Source organism: Sceloporus occidentalis, unplaced genomic scaffold (assembly GCF_023333645.1).
Source record: "Sceloporus occidentalis isolate IW3139 unplaced genomic scaffold, rSceOcc1.0.p SCAF_2, whole genome shotgun sequence".
In the NCBI taxonomy this organism is placed as follows: Eukaryota; Metazoa; Chordata; class Lepidosauria; order Squamata; family Phrynosomatidae; genus Sceloporus; species Sceloporus occidentalis.
In genome coordinates, this window is record NW_028316982.1 from 39,736,069 (window position 1) to 39,756,605 (window position 20,537).

The window sequence follows — 20,537 nt, forward strand, 5'->3', positions numbered from 1 at the left end:
TTTTCATACAACGTTGTGAAGAAAGTGTTAATGTATTGAAGGTGAAAATGTTCAGATGTGGCAATGGTTGCAGAAGCCTAAATTGGCTACAGCTGGAGTCCAGAGCAGCAGCCGGATGCTCAAGGTCAACTGAGCAGGACTAAATGTAAATATGCTATGTCTTCAGTCTGAAGAGGGATTGATGTCTATGGTGCATAGCAACTTGTATAGAAAGAGGCTGGGCTTAGTGGTCGCCTCATGGTAATTCTGTATATAAGCAAAACGCTATGCTGTGGGATTGTGAGACAGTGAGATGTGTTGGTTGGTAAGAGTTTTGTTTGTATAGTGGTGATTAGCTCGTGTTATTTGAAACAAAGCAATAAAGCCCTCTTAGGAGTGAACTGCTGGAGAGTGATTCTTTGATCTAGCAGCTGTTTCTCCAGGCATTCTCCCAAGCAAGCTGAAAGCTTGTGTTTGGAGCTTCACTCTGTTCCTGTGTTGGAAAGATAACCGACGTCTTCATCCATTTGCCACCGGACCGGAATCACAGGCAAGATTCATCACCCAAATATCAACAGAAAGAGGACTTATTCCGGGAATAACCAGCAACAAAGAAATCCTGTGAATGATTTGTTGCTGATTTTTCTCTGGTTATTGCTGGGATAAGTCCTCTCTAATTGTGATGTGTGTGAAAACATTCACAGTAATCACATAACTTTCCCCGGAAAATGACTGTCTAACCCCCCGATTTTCCCCATGTGCTAAAGTCCAGAGTCTTTGTTAACTAAGGTATGTCTGTACAGTCACCCCTCCACATTCATGGGGGTTAGGGGCTAAGGACCCCTGTGAAAGTGGGAAAACCACAAATATGTCCCTCTTCCCACATGAATGATAGTCTTCTTCCTTCAAGAGCACCACCCATAACTCTCTTTGCAGTCTTGAAACACATAGAACTTTATCGCACTGTCCCTAGATCGGGCCCATCGCATTCCAAAAAGGTTCTAATAAAGAAGATTGAATGGCAGTTCTTTATAAGAATCCAAAAAACTTCAAAAGCATTCTAAAAAATCGCCCCTCTGGGCCAGATGTAGAACGCAATGGGAACGTCCGGCGGCAGCGTCGGCATTCCCTTGTGCAATGAGATGCATTCTTCATCCCATCCCATTCTCGTCATGACCCCTTTTTGGAACGCGACGGGCCTGTTCTAGGCCCCGTGCGATAAAGTCCATAGCCTTCCCCACATTTCTGAAGTGCTTCCACTTTCAATCCAAAATCAACAGCTACAGCTGCAAAGGACCCACTGTTCCAGACCCTCCCGCGTAAAAAAACCCCGCATATGCTCGAGCCCCATTGAAAATAACGGGGCTCATGCATGGTGTGGTGGCGCGGTGCATGCGCCACAGGCACACGCCCCATTACTCAATGGGACATGCCTGGCCAGAGATAAGAATTATGCAGCTTTCCATCTGTTGTATTGCATCTAGCAAACCTAGCCAACTTAGTCAATGCTGAAGAATGCTGGGAGTTATAGTCCAACAACATCTGGAAGGCCACATGATTCTCATCCCACTTTAGTCACTGCATTGAAAACCCGGACTTGTAATGTGTGTGATCAGTATGGTGAAATGGTTAAGAGTTTTGGCAAGAGACAGGAAATCCAGAATGCAGCTTCCATTAAGCCATCAAACTGGCTGGGTGAGCCTAACCTACCTATCATTGCTATTGTGAAGGGAAAAGAGATGATTAAGATGGTTGTGTAAAGTGCCTTGGGTTTCTTGGAGGAAAAAGATGGGATAAAATATTACAATAAAAGATGCATACATACACACATGGATAGATTGGGTCACTACTGTTAATACTACCTATGGCTACAACTATCTTACCGTTATCATATCATAACAGGAGGACACTAGCACATGTAGAACCTGTTTTTCTGTCCTCCTTCATTTTGTTTATGAAGCTCAAGTTTGTGGGATTCTGAATGTAAAGAGTTGGCACTGATGCAGCAATGCCAATGTTGATGTGGTCTCATCCATGTTTGAAGCTTGGAGCAATTGCCTCCTGTGCTCTTTGAAAAAACCTTAAGTTATAGTGGATGAATCACATGCATGTGTTCTCTCTTGATTTTTCTGAGGTGTTCCATTGTATGCCTAGTGCATCACCCACCATCTCTGTTCCTTATTGTTCCCTGTTCTGTATCTCTTTCATCATATGAATAGCATGAATTAACATGAATCAGTGGAGAATATGAAACAGCTGATATGATTTGAATATATGAAACAATACATACATTTATTTCAGGGAGCATTTTATTTACTGCTGAAGCCAAAATGCTTGCATTGTCTTATCTTGTTGCAGTTCAAATGACACCTTTCTGGTCTACAATGTAACATAATGATTTGTGATGTTGCAGAAATTCCATGGTTAATAATTCTAGTGTAAGCATTTATTTCCCATCACAACAGGTCTTACAATTATAATAGTGATGCAATGTTAAACCACTGTAGATGCAATTCTATGAACACATACTTGGGAACAAGCCTCACGGGACTCATTGAAATTAACTTCTTATGAAATATGAACGGAATTTCACTGTAAAAGCCCACAATTAAAGATAGACATTGGAATAATTAAAATGAAAATTAAATAAAAACATACTTCCAAAAGTACATTTTAATAAGGAAGATCATGATATTTCACTAGATTAGAATAACAGAATCATAGAGTTGGAAGAGACCCCAAGGGCCATCTGGTCCAACCCCTGCCATGCAGGAACTCTCAAAGTATACCTGACAGATGGACATCCTGCCTCTGTTTAAAGACTTCCAAGGAGGAAGATTTCTACACTTACCAGGGGTTAGGTCCTACTGAGTATAGTGGGACTTCTGAGTAAGCATGAATAGGACTGCACCGTGTATGTTGCATTAAATTAATACATTAATATAAGTCTGCAAGTTAATGAAATCTGATAGTATGGCTGAGCATTACATTGCTGCTAGTTGTGCAAGTATCAAAAATATGACCATCCTTAGTGTTAATTTTAATAATTATTTTCCATAATTTTTCAAGTGCAATATTATAAATACAAAACATTCAGAGCTACACATAAACAATACAACAGTAATAATAACAGCCTTGATCCAATGGTAGTTGTTTTGTTGCACTGTAGTGATTAGTGGCCCCAGAGGGATATGTATTTGCCTCCTTCATTAGATTCTGACCTCAAGTTCAATAGGAGTTGGATGTGCCTTGCAGTGCATTTTCATACTGAAGAAAATGTTTTACATCACCAGGAATCTTCTTTGCTGGTCAGTATTAGTTACCTAAGGTGTAACTCTAAACACCGTTACTAGTCACTAAGTCACAATGAGCACAGGAAGACTTGTTTCAGAATAAACAAGCAGAAGATTGTACAGTCACTCCATTTAAAACCAATGCTCTATTTAAATCTTTTTCATGATTGAAGATACTTGAGAGTGGTTTTGTTTAGGTGACTGGATTTCACTGGATGGAATATGATGAAATTCAGCTGATCTTCTCAAACATAACTGATGCCCACAAAACTTTAAATGGGAAAATCTCAAATGATAGAACAGAGATGAAAAGGAGTGTTCTGTTAATTTACTGCAGTAGCAAAAATACTATAGAAGTGACTTAGAGCCGAAACAGATGGCCCTTTAAAGCTGACATCCAGGCAACTTGAGAGAATGGTTTTTATACCCTGCACACACCCACACCGCCCTGAAGCTGCCCAGAAGTTGGGTGGCTGCCCAGACATGGCCAGTTTCAAGATGCTCTGGCAACGCGGCATTTATATGCTGCATGCCGCCAGAGCAGTTTGGAAACCACCATGGGGATGTGGCGGGGTGGGAAAAGCTGCCTTTTCTCTGGCCATAAAAGGAGCCGTTCTTTGCCAGTCCTTTTTCAGACATCTTCAAGGCAGATTTGAGCTGTGGTGTGTGTTCGCCACAGCCCCCATCCATCTTTGGAAGAGGCGGCTTCAAGCTGCTCCTATGGCCCCTTACTGTAGTATCTACATTTGATGCACATTTATGAAATCATGATGGCTTGTGAAAACTCTTCAGAGTTATGAGGACAAAGATTTTGCTAGCTCAGTGGTATTAATTTGTTATTGTTAACACTGTTAAACTGATTAATAACTTGAAAGAAAAACAACTCTTTTCAAGTTAAGAAACCTTTCTCGCTTGTTTTCTTGAAGGTGATTTGTACCTGATTCCATTTAAACTGGCCATTTACAAACATATCACAGTCAGTTTTGCACCAGTTCTCTGGTTAGGTATAGATTAGATTACTGATGCTTTCATTTCATTGAAAGAAATGTAATTTAAAACTAGTGATGATTACTGTTTTCCATTACTTGCACTGAGACTAAACTATCCATCCCAAAGGCAACAGGTAATAAATTAAAATATAGCGGGTTTCCTGGAAATAAACCCAGTTGAACTTCAACCATCATTTGACTAAATATAGGATGGAGCTATAAAAACATGGCAATGTTTTGTAATGGGCAGGAAGACAGCCAGCCAGGGAAATGTACCCAGGAGTGGTGATGGAAGGAACTACCTAGTATTTTTCCCATTTTGCCATCTGAAACAAGGGGTTTTAACACTCATGCATGGGATGGCCAATCCTGAAACTATCCCAGTAGTCAAGATATGCATTTTTCATCATTAGGCTAGTGATACTCAATATACAAATATACAAATATATCTCTATTGTTCTTAGAAAGTAACTGACATACCAGTTCAACCTGTAGGTCCCCTTCCAACCACTCAAGAAGCACCGGTATTGCAGTGATATAATAATGTTGAACTTCCCATTTCCTAATGAATGGAAGGATTGACTGGTAAACAGATAAGTTGTTGTTGATGTGTGCCTTCAAGTCATTTCCAACTTATAGTGAACACAAAGTGAACCTATCTACATTTGGTGAAATTCCAAACACTTCACAAAATCTTTTGCTAAAGTCAGTTCATTTAAGTGCCAATATTTTACCTTAAATAATACCCACTTTGACAACACTTATGTAAACCAACTCTACCCTGCTTATTTCATTTTGCAAGATCGCAGATAGGGGATTTAGTGCTTGCACATCAAAAACTGGTGACATCTTAATACAAACTTTCCCTGGACCCAAAATGGCAAGGTTCAAAAGGTGACAACTGTGTAATACAGCAAGTACGAACAAACTTATTTCAAGAAAGTGCTTTGCATTTTACCAGAAACAAAACAGTCAAAATATTGCACTATTTCATTATAGTACAGCATTGGTATTTTCAAGTTCATGGTACAAATAAAGTTTAGTTTTAGTTAAGTCACATTTCTACAAGTTCATCAACTCTTGTTGGTTAATTAGATTTTTGTTGTGCCACAAGATGAGCTTAATACTCGCATGATGGGTTTCTTTAATTAGATTTCCTTATGCAAACTTGACAGCGACTTATTATTTTTTCCAGTTCTCCAGCTTTCAGAGTCTGTGGTGATGGTTTTCTTAAAAAAGCAAGAAACAAAATAATGCAATGAATATGACATAATATATTTTAAAGGCAACATTTTTATTTTAAAATTAAGCTCATAAAGAGTGATTAAAATTCATTAAACTGATAGAAGTCAGTAATAACCAACTGGTTATAACACAACCGATTATCTAGTGAGCAGGATCAAATATGGCAGGCTGTTAGGCAAGCACAAATTTTAGTGGGCTTATTCATAATTATTAAAAGTGTGTGAAATGCTATTAGCTAAACAGTAAGAAGATCAGGAGTTTATTATTAAAGTTAAGTAAAACACTTTCATAATGTACAACTACGAAGCATAGTTGAAAGAGAAAAATAAAAACAAACTCAAGATTCAATAATACAGTTGGTCTTCTGTATCCAAGGATTGTGCATCTGCAAATTCAACCACCGATGACTTGAAAATCCCACCCCCAAATCCCAGCACATATCAAGGGCCCACTGTAATTAAAGCATCATGCTACAAACATGCACACAATATATTAATGAACTGAAGACCATTTTTGGTCTGTAGCTCCTATTGGTCCAAATATTTTGAGCTGTGTAGGCTGGTTAGAGCTAAAGTGAACTGCAGCCCAAAAATATTTGGAGGGCCACTCTTCCTCTATATTATAGTAACAGCCAAATTTATGCCCCCGTTCAGTGAATTGCTGTGGCATGGCACAAGGTCCCACATAAATATACAAATACTGGTATAGAAAGACAGTTGCTCTCCTTGTTCTTGTGTTGACACAGGCATCATTCCTGCTCCTTTTCTGGTACCACTACTATATTTCCTTGCATGGCGCACCTGTGTAAAGTTCTTGTAGGAATAAGGCACACATGATAAAATGTTTCCAATACTAATAGGATCAGGGCAGTTGCTCCTTTCATTTGGAACTACCCATATATACTCATCTATTAGTCTAAAAATTAATGCCCAAATATTGACCCCAAAATCCCAGGTTGACTTATTTATGGGTCACTGTGGAAGTGTGATAGTAGCTCTTTGAGATTTCCCTATGCAGTGCAGACATTTCTCTCTGAAGCCAAGCATAAAGAGCCCTGGTGATTGATTGATATTGCTGTTTGTTTAAGAGTCCATCTCCCGCCTGTGCTTCTGGCTGAAATGAAAGCTGAAACCCTCAATGAGAGTTTCTCTTGCCATACACACACATACACACACTGAAGGAGCCTCAAAGTTTTACCCTCGACCTATCCACAGGTCATGGCAAAATCCATAATTTTGGCCCCAAAACTTGACTTCAACTTATACGTGAGGACGACTTATAGTTGAGTAAATACGGTAGAACTTTTTAGCATCAACTGTTCTCTTGTGCTCTAAGCAGAAAAATCCATGTGGCTCCCTGAGAGAAGTGGTATAAATAAACATACCTAAACATTCTTCTTGTATTTAATGAAGCCAACCAGAAGCTGTAGGAGTTTGAGTAATAATTGCAGGTCCCTCGTCCATGACATTCAATGAATGGAATTGCATAGAATTTTTCTAAACATGACCCTGGAGATGCCAGAGCTTGTCCAGAAGCTTCTGAACCTGCACCTGTGTACTGTAACATAAATATATTCCATGAAAACCTGTCCACTTGTACTGTTGTGAAGATAAGAAATGCTAATTTTAAAACTAGTATTGCAGGTATTATTTTGAGAATAGGTGTATCACAGAATGTGGAGTCCACAGATAATTGCCACAAGCTAGTTTGATATAGAAACTAATAGTTTTTAACTAGTATTAATGTTAACCAGTTGCTCAAACTAAAAGAAAGACAGTACTAACATTTCAAAAGATATGAACAATATATTCCTTCTTCAGTACCCCAGAAGGTCTCTTGTACTTAGACAAAAGAACAATAACCAGTAAAAAGACAACTGTAAGAAATTTCCAACAGTTGTATTACTCTGTTGCAGAAGAAACAATATGAAATTTTGTGGCACAATGGTGTTTAAGGTGGAGGATGATGCCTTGTTGTTTCTGTGGAAAGAAAGTACCTTTTTAATTTAGCACTATAAGAACATGATTTTCAATTATCCCAATTTTGACTGTATTTCATTCCATTTTGTAACCATTATTACTGCCTTGTATGTACCAAGGCTGGGTAGCTGTGGGAGGCTACAGGGCCACATTGGCCTTCCAGAAGACCTGCCCCAGTGCAACCTTAGAAAACAAAACAACCTTTTGCCCCCAAACATCTTCTGGGGAAATGGGGGCATTTTCATCATCTTTTCAGTTCCCCTAGACCTTTTTTTTTCAGACCAAGCAGATGTCTCTTTTAAACAACAGGAACTGGTTGGAAATAAGTCTTTTTTATTTTTTAAAAGCCACTCCTGGGTACAAAATAGTCTACAGGAACCCAAAAGGATACATTGACCCAGGTTTTTTGGGCTGATTTTTTAATTAAAATGTCTAGACTTATACACAAGTATATACATAAATACAATATAAAATGCTTTTGATTGGGCACTTTTAAAAACTAGTGCCCCTGACACATATACACACCTTGCCACCAAACTGGTACTCTGAAATTCAGTAACTCTGTATTTTCTTTCTTACCATAACAAAAGAAAATCCTTTCCACAATGACTGCCACCCTTGAGGACATGGTGGAACTGAAGTTGTCTGACTATGGACTGCTATTACCATTGCAGGGCCTTCACAGACAATACACCTACAAGGTGACAAACAAAAGTATTGGTTGAAATTGTGGCCCTTAACAAAGGAATAAACAAATTGCATCCTACAATCTGACTTTTGGACTTCAAGAAATGTTCCACTCTCCATTTATTTAGTATCAGTCATGTTATGATAATACAAATGAGCACCTGAATGCATGCTGGAGAGGAGCAAGCCCCTACTGCATGAACACCTCTGTCCTTTTCTGCATCTCAGGGACAGATTTCACAGGGAAGAAACATTCTACCAATTCTGGCAGCCAGAACGAGTACACACAAACAATACAGGACCATCTCCTGTATTTTCTCTCTATGGTCTGAAACAGACAGGCCCAAAGGAGCGGCGCAAGGATGCACATGCCCGGTCCCAATCCAGGCCACTGCTGAGGTCTTGAACTGGGCCTCCGGAAGGAGCAGATTTTATCCACTCCTTCTAGGACTGGTTCTTTTTCATCAGTGTGGCCTTGCCGCAGCTTCAGGCTGTATTCATGGCATGCATTGTGTAAAAGGCATGCTCCCAGCACAGTGTGAACCTGCGTCGTTTTGCCTGTCTGTTTTAGGCCTATATTAAATCTTTAACTGTGGCAGCTCCTGGCTTCCATGTCAATGTCACAGTGAATATACCTTTTCATTCATTCTTTTCATTGCATTCTCCCAGCATGGGATTCAAGATGGCGTGCTAAGTTTTAAAAGCACAAGGCAGTTTTAAAAATCCTTCATAGTACAAAAGTTAAAACACAGTTAAACTGAACTTCTGTTAAAAAAAACAAGTTAAAAACAGCATTAAACAGACATTTGAAGCATAATAAAATCGAAACAATACACTCCTTCCCATTAAAAACTGTGCTGCAACATACTAAAACCCAAATTAAATAAAAAGGTCTTTACCTGCTGGTGGAATGATAGCAGGGAGAAGTCCAATTGGATCTCCCAGGAAAGGAAGTTCTATAACGTTAGGGAAACCACCAAGAAGGTTCTCTTCCATGTCCTCACCAAACATGTTTATGATGGTGGTGGGAGGAAGACAAAGCATTCCCTTGCTGATCTTAGAGCTTGAGCTTGATCTCTATTTCTGAGCTAGACATGGTATACAGTGGTGTATCTTGCAACTACCAAACAATAACTCACTTTAAAATGATTCTCAGTCAGTCTTCCTTATTGTGGGGCATTCATCACATCATTTTGGATTCATCTTTTCCACAGTACTATGGAACTATACAAAACTATATAGTTTACAAAGTTCGGTGTAGTTTTGGCTTGGAAAGGCAATTATAATGTACTGCATGTTTTACCTATCCTCCATTTTACCCTTCAAACAAACATGCGAACAGCTGCATCAAAGTACTACGAGAACAGCAATCCTTGTATTAAAATACTACCTGCTAATGTAGGGTTCCAAAGCATTCCCAGAAATAGGTTCCATATCTGACGGCATTGGCTCTGCTGTTGACAGCCAGTATGAATAGTCATTGCGAGAAGCAAATCTACAAACATTATTGGGATTACATACTAAAAAAGGCATGGTGGTAAATCTTTGAAGACAGCTACCAGCTGTACCTGGAAGAGTCAGAAGGGAAGTTATAATGAGCTCTGTATTGTGTTGCAGAATGTACAGAAATGTTATAAAATCTTATACAATTGAGCAATAATAAAGAAATAGATGATAATAATAATAATAATAATAATAATAATAATAATTTATATCCCGCCTCTCCCTACGGATTGAGCAACTGCCATGGGTGGAGGTTCACTGGCTCACATAGAACTCTCCCTCATTTTTGTTAACTTGCCAAGAGGGATATATATTTTGCCCTCAATAACCACTAATGCCCTTCCAAAATTTCAATGCTGCCAATATGTTGCATCAGAAGACATTTGGTGGGTTCCACTAACCCTTAAAGGGCTGTATGGAATATGGATCTTTTTTCAAACTAGGAAGTAAGAATCCAATCACTTCCTTTTTTGAAAAACCCTCTACTGACCTTTAAAAAACAAGAATGTTCCAAATAATTGTGAACTAACCAACAGTCCCCCCCCCCCCCCAATTTTGGTGGTGCTACTAATTATTTGGAAGCAATTTACAATCCCCCCCCCCATATTTTTTTATTTTTATATCCCACCAAGGTTGGACCCAAGCTGGAACCTAAGGTGGGGATGGGAGATGCAGGGACCTTTGCTGAGTACAAAAACAATTCCATATTGTAACAGGGTTATGAAAAAAACTAATATGAGGAAGCAAAGGGCTGGGAAACTCCATTAACAGAGTGCAAAAAAGATTGTATGCTGAGGGGCAAGAAATATTTTAGAGGAAATCCCACTACCTGTTGGAAGTACTTCCACTCTGTAATAAAGCAACTGTGACTGCATGATGGGAAACTCCACTTATAAAACAGCCAACAAATAACCCAAATGAAAGCACCTGAGGTTAATGTGACAATAATACTTTCTTCACAAGATTTCTGAAACAACTAATTTACAGGAGTCTAAAATAGTACACTGAGGGCATTAACTGAAGTGGCCATAGAAAAGAAGTAATGCCTCAGCTAGCACTTCTTCTCTTCAGTACCAGGAGAAGCAACTACTTCAAATAAGGCTTCTTTCATATCTGTGGTCACTTAAGCACCATCTTCTTTTTCTTTCTTAGGCCGGAGTCCTGGACACGTTTACCCAGGAATAAACCCACTGAAAACAATAAGATTCCTGAGCATAGATTTGTGGTGTCTAATATGCAGTTTCAGCTAGCCACTGATATGTTTTTTATGGCATGATAAAGTAGGCACAATAGTTCTGTTGAGAAGGAAAGTCACATTTACAAATGGATAAATAAAGAATTAGATGGCTGTGTTTATAGAAATACCAAGGTCTTGTCCATGTGCTTGTTCATTCCCTTGTACAAAAAGAAGAGAATATCCACTGTAGATCTGAACTGTCCCAGATGGACATGAAGGAATCTTTGTTGTCTGGCTATGGCGAGAAAACAAGAAGCCCCTTTTTGATGGGCCTGATGAACAAGCCCCTGGGAATCCAGGAAGTCCCTTTACTCCAGGAAATCCAAGCAGGCCTGGCAAACCTATGAATAAATTGATATGAATTAATAAAAATAAATGAATAGAAGTTACATATATTTGTGAGTGCATCCATAGATGGAAACTGTATGAAGAATACAGATTATTCACATTTATCCTACTGGCTACTTGCTCCCTTTATACATTTTGCCAGATCAAAAATAAGTATTTTAGAGACACCTGACAAGAGATGTCATTTTTTCATAATTTCATTCTTTACAAAATTGAAGGATGTATTCATGAATTACAATACAACATTATTTCTGTTAATCATGCATGGGTTGTTGCTTAAGCCACAAATTGCATGCAGATGACCAAACAAACTGTGACTTGTCCATTTCTAGTTTGTTTCTTTCCTGCCCTTTTTGTAAGTTTCCCTTTTAAAGAAGGAAGGTGAGAAACCAAGCAGATTCAGATGTCACAACAAGCCATGATTTAAACAAGCAAAGTTTATAAACAAACAACAAATCAGGGGTTCAAGTTGTGGTTTGTAGATCATGAAGACTCTACAATTCATTGGCAAAGACAGGTCTACACATCACTACTTCAACACGCCAAATTACGGATTGTCATGGCATGTCAACAAGATCTTTGTGTGTTTTCCCCTTTTCATTAGGTTAATCATGTCATAAAATTTCAAAATAATGCAATTTCAGTGTAGCACTCTGTAATTTCTTTGCAATACCTTTTTGGCCTTGAAATCCCTTGTCACCTTTTAGTCCAGGTGGCCCACGTGCACCTGGAATCCCAGGACGACCTGGCTGGCCCTTTATACCTGGAGGCCCTGCGGTCATAAAAATAAAAGTATGTTGATATATGAAACGCATGAATATGCATACAATTTACTTGAGTTTTTTTGTTTCTAAAAAATACAACTGGAGAATGCAAAGTGGAAAATGGAACTCTCTAGTGAAGATTCTTTACAGTTTCTGTTTCATATCTAGGAAGAGTCAATAATGACTTTCATTATTGGTAGACTCCTTATTTACACGGCTCTACCCTCCACCACCACACACAAAAATACTGGTATAATTACCAAGGGTCAACATGAATATTGTTAGGTATCTTGTAATCTACAAAGAACATATAAATGATAAATAGTTATCTGTTGTTCCACAGCCAAGAATAAATTACTTCCTTTATTATTGATCCATTGGGAAGCAGTGTCTTAATGCCAATATTAGCGTGAATTGACCACCCATGGCAAATACTCCATTGTTGAAGATGCATTTTTTTCCTAGCTGCCATGACCATGGGAATACTCCCTGTAGCATTTGAATAATTAGTATCAACTCTTCAGATAAACCACCTTCATGAGGTTTTCCCTCCATTCTCCAACTGACATCTGGCAAAAGCCATAACATTATCCACTAAAGAACTTCAGCCAGTGTTAGCAGCAAGGGATGCCTTGTTTATTTTCCACCATCCTGCTGTGTTTCCTGGTCACTGCTGTGATAGAAATCACCACCAGCTGTCTACTAAAAGGGCATTCACAAGGAGCCTAAAACCTCTGGATTCAAACCTTTCAATCTGGACTAAGTGATCTCAACAACTACTAATTGCTGGGAAGCACTCTAGTAGCCAACTCATTAGGGAAACAATCCCGCAGACACCTCAGTCTTCCTGTGGTAAAAACCAGTTTTTAGTGGCTGAGTTGACTATTTGGAAGATCTTTAGGAGGCATGCAATTTGTTTTGATGTGCTTCATCATTCTGTAAAATACCTTGTGGAGACAGTGTTGTACCCTGAAAGGTGGATTTAAAAAAAAACTATACAATAAATATATTATTCACATAAAGGTTTTCCAATGATATGATGGCCATACATGACTTTGCAAAAGAGGAGGCTGCTTATGTTGCAAAAACTAACTGTATTGGTGCTAATTTTCTGGTCATCATGGACAACACAGTGCATGCTAAAGGAAGACCAAATTGAGCATACTGTTGCAGGATGTTTTTATGCTTACATTATTCTCATATATTTGAACCTGTGTACAATTAAATATTTCCAAGACCTTTGTCTGTTTTGCTTGGTAATATCCACCTCTAACTTATGCAGGATGTGCTTTTCCTCTTTTTGGTCAAGAAAACAGAAGGGAAATGTTTTGGAATCTGTACCTGGCAGCCCAGATGGTCCTCTTGGCCCTGGATCTCCTGGGCTTCCTGGGTTTCCTGGTGGCCCAGATGGTCCTGGATTTCCTGGAAAAGAGACAGCTTTCCCAGATGGTCCAGGCTGACCTAAAAATGAAGGTATAGAGAAAGATATGTTTCATTTATACTAAAAAATAAAAAGGGGTGAAATGGAAAAGTAATTTGAGAAAGGATATGAATTACCAGGTAAGCCCTTTGGACCACCAGGCCCTGCTACTCCTGTTAGTCCAGGTGGTCCACGACTACCCTTCTCTCCTGCAAAGAAAATACTGCATTATGAATTTTATCTGTTTATAATATCGAGAACATTTGTAAAAAATAACAACAACTGAGTCTTATCATGCCCTAAAGACTAACATATTATGGCATACACTTTTAATGATCACAGCCCACTACACACTAGATGCTTGAAGGATTAGCCTGTATTTTACCACCAGCAGCACCTCCTCCTCCTCTTCTTCTATTTATTTATATCCTGCCACTCTGGGTGGCTTACAACATTAAAAACAGTACTGTACAATTAAATATATACAAAAATAGTACATTAAAACAGAATTAAAATACTGCAATACTTAAATCAAATTACATGTTAAAATATCAAATAGTTTAAAAAGATAAAAATGTTTAAAACACATTACACAATATAACACCCTGGCCCATTCTTTAAAAGGCTTCTGTTTTGAATGCCTGTCTGAAGAGGAAGGTCTTCACCTGTTGGCAGAAGGCCATCAAGGAAGAGGCCATCCCGGTCTCTCTGGGAAGGGAGTTCCACAGTCTAGGGGCAGCCATAGAAAAGGCCCTCTCTTATGTCCCCACCAACCATGCTTGTGATGGTGGTAGTGGAGCATAAACAGTTCTCATGGAGAAATGAAATGCAAAAAATACAGATAGCTCATAGGAACCACAGATAGTTAATACTTACCTTATTAACAGTGGTCATTCACAAAACAGCCATTGTATGATAACAAAACACAGACACTGATGTATTGATTGATACATGTAGTGTGATATATATAAATAAAACAGCCTTTGTCGCTCGTTAGGCTACAAGACAGAGAGAGTTAACTATCTTGAGCTGTTGATCATATTGGAATCTGTCTCTTATTTTGTTCCAGCATGGCTACTTTCAGATTAGTGATAGATATTGAAGGTTCAAGTAACCCCTCACTGTGTTTTATAAAAATATTTCAGTCAAGCACCACTGGTTAGCTAATACAGCCTGAATATGTGGGGCATACTGACTCCCCAAGCAAATTAATGCTGGTCTTGGGGATAAGCTGTACCTTTTAAAAGATGTTCTGGTGTTCACAGGTGTATATGGCCTTGTTCCTTCTGTTAATATGCAGTTAGAACAAGTGTGGTGTAGTGGCTTGATGATTGGACTATGATTCTGAAGACCAGGGTTCGAATCACCACTCCGCCATGGAAACCCATTTGGTGACCCTGGGCAAGTCACATTCTCCTAGCCTCAGAGGAAGGCAAGGGCAAAACCCCCTTTGAACAAATCTTGCCAAGAAAACCCTATAATAGGGGCACCATAAGTTGGAAATAACTTGAAAGCACACAATAACAAGGAGCAGGGCTGGGATTCATGCAACCCCCAGAGGTTGTTGGGTGCAACTCTCAGCATTCATCACCCTTAGGCTAGAACTTGTAGTCCAACAACATCTGCAAGACCTAATGATTCCCTCCCCTTGCTTAAGAGTTTGATTGTTTAATATTTTGTATTCTATGTCATGTTTTAATTACACATTGCATTGTCACCTTTGGCAGAAAGACAGAACAGAACATAAAAACCATCCACAAAATATATTATCAAATTAAGAGACGCATCATGAAATTCATTCCAAATACTGCCCCTTGCTTGGCTCTAAGGGTCTTGGTCATATCAGGAACAATATAATACACAGCTGAAGACATAAAAAATATAACAAAACAAAGGCAAAAAACTAAAAAGTCCCCCTTCATCAGAGGGGATCCAGAGGCCAAAAGAAAAAAAGAAATGAAAAAAAGAAATCCTATTCAACTTCCAAGCATGCTGTTCTTACTCTGCACTGCAGTACCTAAGAGGCAAGGTACAAGCAACATAACACACAAAAACATTACAGTACACAAACATAATCTGCTTTCTAGTGGCTTGTCCACAAAAAGGCAAAAAAGACAAAATCTGGACAACATCCAAGGAAATCCACAAAAAGAAAAGGAGATACATCCCAGGAAGGAAACTTCATTTGGATTTGGAGTGGCTTTGGATTTCCTGGCTCAGAAATTTCTGCAGCTTTACATCAATAGCAAGTACATTTCTATACCGCTTATCAGTGAACTAGCATTCCCTACCTAAGCAGGTTACAAATGTGTAAGCCAATTGCCCTAACAAGCTGGGTACTCATATATCAATCTATGAAATAATAGAAGGCTGAGTGAACCTTGGAGCCCTGCCTGGAATTGAACTCATAACCTTGTAGCTGCAGTACTGGCATTTAACCACTGTGCCACCAGGGCTCCCTGGTAAAGAACATTCATTCAACAAAATTTTTAGAGAAGAAAGACCATCTTTTTAGCATCCTGGGACATGTCTTCTTTTTCTTCATGGTCTACAAAATGGAAATAATATTAGCAGTGCTGTACCCTGCATATTTCCCCCTTTCTTAGTGATTTAATATATGGCATCTTCTCTGGGGATAAAGTGACGGAGCCGGGGTGGTTGGGTTGGCTGTTACAAAGAATGGTACTAATGTCACAAAGCTTCTAAAAGCTTGCAGGTACACAGAACCCACAACTATGTGGACTATATAACTAAACACTTACCTCTTCAATTTAGTTGCCTATCAGTATATGCAAAATGAATGGCAAAGATGAGAAAAAGATAACTGGAAAGCAGTGCAGAAGAGTCAGAATCACCATAATATGATCCCTGACATCTTAGTAAGGAACTAGGCTACAGAATTCTGCACTTTATTTAGCTTCTGGGTCATCTTCAGAGTTAGAAAACAACTCTGAAGCTTGAGAGAATGAAGTTCAAAGACAAATTTGAATGAAATGCATTGGAATAAATCAGCCTAGATGCTGCATGTGTCATAATATAAAAACTTCAGAAGAAAGCTACATTTGATTTTTAGTTTCATTTTGCAGCTACAAAGACAGCAGCTCTCTGAACATTATCCGCATATTCTTTCCCTACCATGCAAGCTCCAACAAGAGTAAGATGGAGCAACAGTATCCAACTGTCATGTATTTTTCCTCTGAGCAGTTTCGTGGTCTCAGAGGAAGAGAACAAACAGGTAGTAGTGTCAGTAGCAAGGAATCATGGCTGCCATACCCCCTACCAGAAAACCTCAATCAAAGAACCTCTTCCAGTTCACATACAGCACTTGTTTACAGCTTATCCATGAACTGCAATGTGCAAAAGGTGACAGTATAGATAGAACTTTTAAGATCAGTCACATACCTTTTATGCCTGGAAATCCTGGAAAACCAGTTTCACCTCTAGGACCTGGATAACCAGGAATACCTTCATTTCCCTACAAGTGAAAAATAAAGATATAAAGAACAATCCTGTGTCAGTGACAGTATTATATGGTAGACTGTTGTGTCCAGCAAAGGGGTTGAATGGAGGCAGAAATGAAAAAGTAGGTATGAACCTGGTTGAGGGGAAAGTGGAATTCCATCAAGTGGGATTGGCAGTTGCAAGGAGACATAAGTACTGCTTCCATTTGCTTATTCTCCCTGTAAACACACACTCCCCAATATTTTGTTATTTCAACAAATGCAATATCAGTGCTAGTTGTTTGCTAAGACGTAGTTATGCCTAAACTGCTACTTTTGGAAAGCCATCCAAGATAGAGTTCATCACAGTGCATCCCTGTGTTTGAGATTTAGTATCTGGAAATATGTTATTGTTATTTAATAATGCAAATATATCATCTATTCATTTATCAAGGCAACCTAAAGCAACAGGAGTTTGGCCAGAAGGACAATTTCTGAATGAGCTGGGAATGGCAAGACATAATGCAAGGAAGGCTTCAGTCCACTGAATTCTTAGAACTGTAATGAAGTTTTATTAACCTACATATGACAGGCTACAAGTAGCTATTGTGTTAGTTGGTGAACAGTTTGTTGTTACTGAACCTGATTCCTCCCCCCCTACACACACACAATGCAGGTATACAGACACACCCATGAATACCTGTATAGACAACAATGGTCCAAAACACACAGAAATAATCCAATTTGAGGCTGCTTTAACTGCCCTGCCTCAGGGAATTCTGGGGATTGTAGTTTATTGTGGCATCAGAGGTCACTGATACTTAACATCTTTTCCCTCCTCCTCCTCCTCCTCTGGAAACCAACACCTCTTTCCTCCTTCTCATCTGGAAACTATCATGGCACTTTTGCTAAACATTTTTGCAACTGCACTATAACATATAAAAAAAACAGCAAATGCAATAGGATATTTATTTCACTTACTGGTGGACCAGGTAGGCCATCTGTTCCTCTAGGTCCTGGTGGACCAGGTAAGCCATCTGTTCCTCGAGCACCTTTGCTTCCTTTTATACTGTAGCTAGAGAGTCCAGTGGGTCCTGGGATACCTGGAACACCTATATTTTGAAAAGAACATGTTATTAGTACATGCAGTTGGGAACTGTGCTTATAGAACAAACCCATTGTAAATGGATCAAAAGAAATAAACCAGAAACCCATCTGTAGCAACCCTGTGTGAAAGAAGCCACGAAGAAAGAGAATAGTCAACAGACTGGATTGCCAAGGGTCTAGGGGGTGATCCAAGAGAATAGTCATTTGAACAAGCCAAAGGTCAATATTTTTCCAGAGAGTCTGTGGATATAGAGCCATCACTCGAGCTGCTATGTGCCGCGGAATGAAGGAACTGAGGAAGAGCGGGACCAATAGGGGTAATATATAGGGTGGGCAGAGCTACCACCAAAAAGTTGCAGAAAGTTGCAAAATTCTGCCCAGAGATTCTAGAAGTTTCCATGGAATTGCTGCGCAGGCGTAGATTAACCCATTTGTGTGATTCACAGAGACCACGAAGAAGAAAGCATGATTACCTTTGACCTTGAGCACTCAAAATCGCTAACAAGAAGTCTATTACTGACTGCCATAGTACAGCAGAGGAAGAAGCTAGACAGTGATGGGGAATGTATGCCCCCTGGGTGGACTACACCCCTGAATTCTGGATGGGACAGATGAATGAATTGTCGGACTCTGGATTACATGTACCTTATGCTTGAGTCAGATCAAAATGCTTGTTCTCCTCCATCAAGGTCTGGCTCAGAAGAGAGTCCTGTCCCCCAGGCTCTAGAGGCTTTTTAAGGAAGGTCAATATTTTCTCATTTCCTATTTCGTTACGCTTTTATTTTCTTCATTTATTAAAATATTTGTGTCCCACAATATATCACAGGATCTCCGAACAGCGCACATATAAAATTAATGTAAAGCAATTCAGAATGAATTAGAATTTAACATTCCCGAGGAAAACTACCAAAACAAGACACACACACACACATGCAAGTACATCTTTTTTGCAGGATTATTCTGATTAGAGAATTTGGCACACTTAAAAAATCTATGTAGCTTTCTAAAAATCAATGTAGCTGCCTATGTAGTCTGTTCAGAAAGAGTAAGCCTCCTACCTGGCTTTCCATCCAGACCTGGGAGACCTCTATTTCCTTTTGGACCAGCAATCATTATTCCTGGTTTGCCAGGAAGTCCTGGTTGTCCAGGTATACCAGGAGGTCCTCTTGGTCCTTGGTCCCCTCTAAGACCTTTAGCACCTGGAGGTCCTGGAAAACCAGCCATCCCAATTTCTCCTTTGATACCTATGTAGTGTTTAAACCAAAGTTAATTATATATTAACTTTTTTGTGAAAACTCTGTGAAATACTTTTGACATTTTCACAAAAAAAGGGAGAAAAGGAAGGAAGGAAGGGAAGGGAAGAGGAAGGGAGGAAGGAGAAAGAGCAGCAGAAGAACAAAACAAAATTAATTAATGTAAGACTTTTAACAGTTATCACTGTCTGCTATGAAAGCCTGACAGTTACATGTTTTGTGGGGTCTGAAAATCCAAACCACACAGCAGTTAAGCAGTAACATTTGGTAGTAAGATGGTTGGCTCTCTCTGGAACAGGTAGGATTAAATTCATTTTAAGATTTACAACTTTGAATTAAAAGGGTTGTGTTTCGTGTCATAAAACAAATGGATTAAATCCATTAGTCAGTAAACCATATGAGTCCTCTGTAAAGAAGAAAAAAGTGGGGGGAAACTTACTTGAGTAACAAAAACCCAACAGTAAAATATAACTTTACCTTTAGTACCAGGAATGCCTTGAGGACCAGGGATTATCTGACCTGGGGAACCTTTGTGATGATGATAAAGATGATGATGAGAGAGAGCAGCTTATTACAATTATAGATAAATAATAATAATAATAATGATAATGATAAATATCTATGTATCACAATAATGACAATAAAAACTATGGATGAACAGTATCCTGAAAGTTAAAACTAATTTTCCAGAATTCTAAATCACATGGAGAACCTCTACGAATATAGGAGGCTCTTCCCTCCAGATATCTTCCCCATACATATGAAAACTGATCACCGACATTTTACTTTTCATTTCTTTGATTTTCCCTGACCATGTTTTGTCAGTTTTCAGCAGCATCACTCAACGCACCTGCCGGTTTAAATACTTAAAAGCTTAGTTTACATTAAATAAGTATTTTATTAAATGATTTAAAATTACATAAATACCAAAATGCATTTTGGTCAGTATAGGAACTTTAATATGAACCGGTTTGAACACTAACTGTTAAGTAACAAAACACATCTGTATGAGTTTGTATGATTGAGTAGGTGCAATCATGTCCTACTGTTGGGCTGACTGGCCACAGTGTGAACAGAACATTTGACTATGTAGGCTTTGCTCCAGCATGTTTCTTCTTATTTTCTTAATAACAGAATGCTATCGCATACACATACAAAATTATTTTATTCTGTATTACAGTATTATTAAATACAATGGGATTATATAATTTTGAAAATAAATACGGAATGTATGCACTAATTCCACAGGTGCAAATCCCCAAAATACATTAACAGTGATTTCTTAGACTTTTG

At 38.8% G+C, this 20,537-nt stretch overlaps 1 protein-coding gene across 1 annotated transcript in view; it reads right to left on the reverse strand.

Moving 5' to 3' along the window:
* Positions 1 to 2,329: 2,329 nt before the first annotated feature.
* Positions 2,330 to 20,537, reverse strand: part of COL4A3 (collagen type IV alpha 3 chain) — a 104,083-nt gene continuing 85,875 nt past the window's right edge. Inside the window, exons 41-52 of the mRNA XM_089508147.1 lie at positions 19,722 to 19,772; positions 19,050 to 19,235; positions 17,866 to 17,996; positions 16,847 to 16,919; positions 13,582 to 13,653; positions 13,366 to 13,485; positions 11,934 to 12,032; positions 11,041 to 11,253; positions 9,563 to 9,740; positions 8,065 to 8,179; positions 6,891 to 7,063; positions 2,330 to 5,490 (exon numbers count right to left, since the gene is read on the reverse strand). Coding sequence (XP_089364273.1) covers positions 5,406 to 5,490; positions 6,891 to 7,063; positions 8,065 to 8,179; positions 9,563 to 9,740; positions 11,041 to 11,253; positions 11,934 to 12,032; positions 13,366 to 13,485; positions 13,582 to 13,653; positions 16,847 to 16,919; positions 17,866 to 17,996; positions 19,050 to 19,235; positions 19,722 to 19,772 — 1,496 coding nt within the window. The 3' untranslated portion in view covers positions 2,330 to 5,405. The remainder of the gene's footprint in view (positions 5,491 to 6,890; positions 7,064 to 8,064; positions 8,180 to 9,562; positions 9,741 to 11,040; positions 11,254 to 11,933; positions 12,033 to 13,365; positions 13,486 to 13,581; positions 13,654 to 16,846; positions 16,920 to 17,865; positions 17,997 to 19,049; positions 19,236 to 19,721; positions 19,773 to 20,537) is intronic.